At 46.5% G+C, this 5,599-nt stretch overlaps 1 protein-coding gene across 1 annotated transcript in view; it reads left to right on the top strand.

Moving 5' to 3' along the window:
- ITGAE (integrin, alpha E (antigen CD103, human mucosal lymphocyte antigen 1; alpha polypeptide)) overlaps nucleotides 1-5,599 on the top strand; it is a 101,934-nt gene that overhangs the window by 95,441 nt on the left and 894 nt on the right. Inside the window, exons 23-24 of the mRNA XM_011980454.1 lie at nucleotides 159-254; nucleotides 3,866-3,976. Coding sequence (XP_011835844.1) covers nucleotides 159-254; nucleotides 3,866-3,976 — 207 coding nt within the window. The remainder of the gene's footprint in view (nucleotides 1-158; nucleotides 255-3,865; nucleotides 3,977-5,599) is intronic.

Raw genomic sequence — 5,599 nt, 5'->3', positions numbered from 1 at the left:
GTCTTGTTTGGGTAACTTTGTGTAGTGTTGTGTACTTTGGGGCCGTTAACTAAGCCCAGGAATGCCTTTAAAAGGAAAGGTGGTGAGGGCCATTCAAACACAGTGAGTTCATGTCTAAAATATGTTTTGTTTCTCTCTTTCCTTTCCCCGTCTTCTAGTTACTAAAAGATGTAACTGAACTGCAGATCCTTGGTGAAATATCTTTCAACAAATCTCTATATGAGGGGCTGAATGCAGAGAACCACAGAACTAAGGTAATTCCTGGCTAACTTCTGAGTAGTGCCCAAGGAAAATTGTGCCTAACCTTTGAGTGCCTGCACAGACGTTCTGTTGCCCTCTTCCTGTTTTCAGCCTTAACGCTTCTGATCTTGGCTGTGCCATCACTGCCTTTGTGACCTTGAGTGAGTCAGCTTCTGCGAGTTTTTTGCCTATGAAATAAGGCAATTAAGAGGCGTAAGCTGAGGAGTTCTGAATTGAAATAACTAGGCTGGAATCTGCATTATATACTTTGATTTGAAAATATATTGATTAAAAAAAAAAAATTTCCAGCCAGGCACCGGTGGCTCACACTGTAATCCCAGCACTTTGGGAGGCCGAGGTGGGTGAATCACTTGAGATCAGGCCAAGACCAGCCTGGCCAACATGGTGAAACATGGTGAAACCCTGTCTCTACTAAAAATCCAAAAATTAGCCGGGCGTGATGGTGGGTGCCTGTAATTCCACCTACTTGGGAGGTTGAGGCACGAGAATCGCCTGAACCTGGGAGGTAGAGGTTGCAGTGAGCTGAGATCGTGCCTCTGCACTCCAGTCTCAATGATAGAGCGAGACCCAGTCTCGAATAAATAAATAAATAATTTTTAAAAAATTTCCTAAGTAAGAAATTGTTTTTCGTATACATTAACTGTCTTAGTGTGCTGCATCAGTGTTTGGTTATAGTATTAAACAGTACTCAGGAATGCATAAATCTTTTATAAGATTTAGACTAGATACTGGAACTCTTGGAATTCTTTTTGCAAACGTATGACCAGAAGTCAGACTGATGCCTGTGATTTATGGACTGAATGCTTTGTGTGTTACCCTGTGTGTTCATTCTTGTTGGCACTTGCCTGGACATGGCTCCAGAGGTGATCTATCTGTGAGCTCTGAGCTCTTTAGTTAGGCATGATTGTCTGCTAGAGGGAACGTCGGGAGAGTGATGCTGGATTGCTAAATATGAGGTCCTCTGTATTCCTCCCTGGAGGAGGGGAAAGGAGCAATTGTCTAGACATGCCAGTATAACAGTTCCTTTTATTTTTAAGTAGTGTATTTCTTTTTCTTTTTTTTCTTTTTCTTCTTTTTCTTTTTTTTTTTTTTTTTGAGGCAGAATCTTGCTCTGTCGCCCAGGCTGGAGTGCGGTGGTGCGATCTTGGCTCACTGCAAGCTCCGCCTCCCGGGTTCACGCCATTCTCCTGCCTCAGCCTCCCAAGTAGCTGGGACTACAGGCGCCCGCCACCATGCCTGGCTAATTTTTTTTTGTATTTTTAGTAGAGACAGGGTTTCCCTGTGTTAGCCAGGATGGTCTCCAACTCCTGACCTCAGGTGATCTGCCCCCCTTGACCTCCCAAAGTGCTGGGATGACAGGCGTGAGCCGCCATGCCCAACTAAGTAGTGTATTTCTAATACAGAAAACAATGTGGAAGAAATAGAAGTGCCCCATTATTGCACTGCCCAGATTTTAACCAATAAAAGTAATAGCAAGAAAATCCAAGCCATACAGAGAACGGTAATGAAATGAAAAATCATGGTTCCTTCACTTCTCCCTTCCCATGCTCCTAGCAGGGAGGAGTTACTATTAAGTTTCTTACGTGCGCATTTTAAATTTATATATTTCCCCCTCTTACTTACTGATACTTTTATTTCTATGGCATGGATTCCGCAAAATTCCTTTCTTTAAATCCAGTATCCTAAGCACAGTATTAAGTAGTTCCTGACAATAAGCACCTGACTGACAGTGACTCTGAATATAAACAGACTATCCACATGCATTTCAGCCGCAAGAAAGGGAGAATCCAGCTCTTGCAGCACAAGGGCATATGCTGTTTATCCAGCAAGAGAGACTGACCTGGGGCGACGGCCTGGCTGCTTTTGTCCTTGCACTCTGCCGTGCTGGCGCTGCGTTCCGTCACGGCCAGCACAAAGTTACCACGTCTCCAAATGCTATATTTTCACATGGCAGGATACAGAACAGGAAGCAAGAAGTCAGTCGCAAAAGGATTTTGGCTTTTTCTTCATGCGCCTTCCCTTTTCAGGGATGAAACATTTTCCAAAAGCTCCCAGGAGACATCCTCTTACCTCTTCTTAGTGAGATCTGAATCTCACGTCAGTTACTGGCGAAGGAGAATAGCTGTGTGTCAGGATCACCTTAGACCAACCATGATTCCTGAATAAAATCCGAAAGGAGAGAGTGGCCGCTGGGCAGGCCAGCATCAGTGTTTGCTGCAAGCAGTAGTACCTGGTGCCCTGCTTCTCCCTTAACCTCTACCTGGGCATCTTCAGGGCACTTTTGGGAATCTGTGGGTTTAGAAGAGGATAAAGGGAGGCGGCTTTGAGAAATGGGGACATGTCTTCTACTCAAATCTGGCCTGTTTCCCGAGTCACCTTGGGACTTCCTTTCACTTCCCACACCCAGGTTCTCGAGTCCCCCTCTTTCTGCTATAGAAGAATATTCCAGCCCTCTTTCTGTTCTTCCTCCGTCTTTGTTGCTATGGTACCTCCCTATTCTCAAGTCCTAGGACTTCACTTCTATTAAGTTCACTACCTATGATCTAAGTAGGACCTGGAAGGTCAACTTTAGGTCAACCAGCATTTATAACTTAATTGGAAGAGGCCTTAAAGGTAAGTTTGTCCAGCTCTTCACCCCGTACAGAAACTTCTCCAAAGCATCCCTGACCTTGGCGCTTAAACATACACGTGAAGGGAACTCAGTGCTCTGAGCAGGCAGAGAAGTCTTGTTGGCTCTCTGGCCCCACCTGAGTCCTGGGAACTTGTTGTGGCCACAACTTGGAAGGGCCATCCCTGGGTCTCAGGAAGCACATCCCTGGGTCTCAGGAAGCACATCCCTGGGTCTCAGGAAGCACATCCCTGGGTCTCAGGAAGCACATCTCTGGGTCTCAGGAAGCACATCCCCTGAACTCTCCAGCTGAGCCCTGCCAGAAGAGAGATGAGACTCCCGACACTGGGAGAGCCTTTGGAAAACAGAACCTGAGGATGACTTCTAATAGCTGAGCTCTGCAAGTAGTACACATGGATATAATTTTGCATTTATTATGTCCCTTAGGTAATACACACTTTTTAGTCTGGTGAGGAGAAGACCAGTACTTTTGTCATATTTTGTGGGGAAAATGTATTACCAAAGCGTTTAGGGATCTGTGCAAGATCAAAAAGAGCCGTCAGAACGGAGTTGGAAAGGACTTGAAGATCATTGAAAGGAAGTCATCGTTTTAAAGAGAACAGGCATGGGGCTCAGGGACAGAGCAGTGTAGCGGTGTGACAGCCTCGCAGTCCCGTGTTGAGACTGGATTCCACGGGACCCTCTTTCAAGCTGTCAGAGCATCTTTAACAGAAGGTCACAATCTCCTGACAGACCTAGCCCTTCTAGATAAGGGGCCAGAATAGTTTCTTACAAAGTATTTGGATGATTGGATAATTTTAGATGATCTAAAATGCTGTATCAGGGAGTACTAGCTTTTTGCTTTCGTGTCATCAGTTTTAATCAATACACAGGATGTTGCCAAGTCCTAGTATTTTGCTCCTTAAAATAACATGTAGGATTTTTTTCCTCATTTCCTTCACCTGATGTATTGGGCCATCTCTTTGTCTTGTCTAGATCACTGTCGTCTTCCTGAAAGATGAGAAGTACCATTCTTTGCCTGTCATCATTAAAGGCAGCATTGGTGGACTTCTGGTGTTGATTGTGATTCTGGTCATCCTGTTCAAGGTCAGTTCTACTCATGGCATAATGGTGAGGGAAGACTGGGCTCTGGTTTTGGGCACAGAACTCCTTAGGACAGCCAACCTCTGACTTAGAGCAGCTGCCCTGGCCTCATGGCCACTTTTTTCTCCTCCTTCAACTACACACCCCCATTTAGACAAATGAGTAAAACAGTATCTGTCTGAAAAAAGAAAACTCTAATTGAATAATAAAGAGCGATTTTATATATATTTCTTTGCCACCTCGCTATTCTCAAGGCCCAGAACTTACTCCTGTTACGTTGGGCTACTGTGAGTTAAATAGGGCCTGGAAGGTCAACCCTAGGCCAGCATTTGTAACTTGATTGGAAGAGGCCTTCACGGTAAAAAAGGCCTTAAAACAGATGTGATTGCTGCTCCCCTAGTGAAATCTTTTCCTTGCCTTCCCCCGTCTTAATGTGCAAACTCTTCTACTGATATTTAAGATCCTCTCCTCTCTGCCCTCTACCCCTCTCTGCCCTTAAGTGTTCCTTTTCTTCTTTTTTTTTTTTGAGATGGAGTTTCGCTCTTTTCGCCCAGGCTGGAGTGCAGTGGCGTGACCTCAGCTCACTGCAACCTCCGCCCACCCCCCTGACCCCCACTCCGGGTTCCAGCGATTCTCCTGCCTCAACCTCCCGAGTAGCTGGGATTACACATGCGCGCCACCACGCCCAGCTAATTTTTGTATTTTTAGTAGAGATGGGGTTTCACTGTGTTGGCCAGGCTGGTCTCGAACACCCGACCTCAGGTGATCCACCCGCATCGGCCTCCCAAAGTGTTAGGATTACAGGTGTGAGCCACCACGCCCAGCCTTTCTTTTTTTATTATTTCGTTTTTGAGACGGAGTCTTGTTTCTTCACCCAGGCTGGAGTGCAATGGTGCGATCTTGGCTCACTGCAACCTCTGCCTGCCAGGTTCAAGCAGTTCTCCTGCCTGAGCCTCCCCAGTAGCTGGGATTACAGGCACATGCTACCATGCCCGGCTAATTTTTGTATTTTTAGTAGAGACAGGGTTTCACCGTGTTGGCCAGGCTGGTCTCGAACACCTGACCTCAAGTGATGCACCCACTTCAGCCTCCCAAAGTGCTGGAAGTACAGGCATGACCACCGTGCCTGGCCTTTTTTTTTTTTTTTAAATAAAAGACAGGGTCTTGCTTTGTCCCCCAGGCTGGAGCTCAGTGGCACAATAATGGCTCACCGCAGCCTCACACTCCTAGGCTCAGGCCATCCTCCCGCCTTAGTCTCCTGAGTATTTGGGACTGTTACTTAGGCGCATGCCACCACACCCAGCTAATTTTTTAATTTTAATATTGTGGAGATGAGGTCTCCCTATATTGCCCAGGCTGGTCTCAAACTCCAGGGCTCAAGCGATCTTCTCATCTTGGCCTCCTGAAGTGCTGGGGCTACAGACATGAGCACCTGGCCCTGCTGTTTTCTCCCAACAAGTCAAACTGTTCCCCAAATAGGTTCATGCCTCTGCGTACGCATAGGCTGCTACTGTTGTCAGGAATGCCCTCCATGACTGCTCACTTGGCTCACTCTCTTCCCTGAAAGCGGTCTAGAGACTCCTGAGTCCTCTGTGCTGGCTCCTGTGCGTAGCGGTCTAGAGACTC

The sequence above is a fragment of the Mandrillus leucophaeus genome, unplaced genomic scaffold, assembly GCF_000951045.1.
Source record: "Mandrillus leucophaeus isolate KB7577 unplaced genomic scaffold, Mleu.le_1.0 Scaffold212, whole genome shotgun sequence".
Lineage (NCBI taxonomy): Eukaryota > Metazoa > Chordata > Mammalia > Primates > Cercopithecidae > Mandrillus > Mandrillus leucophaeus.
This window is presented reverse-complemented; position numbering and strand designations above follow the sequence as displayed.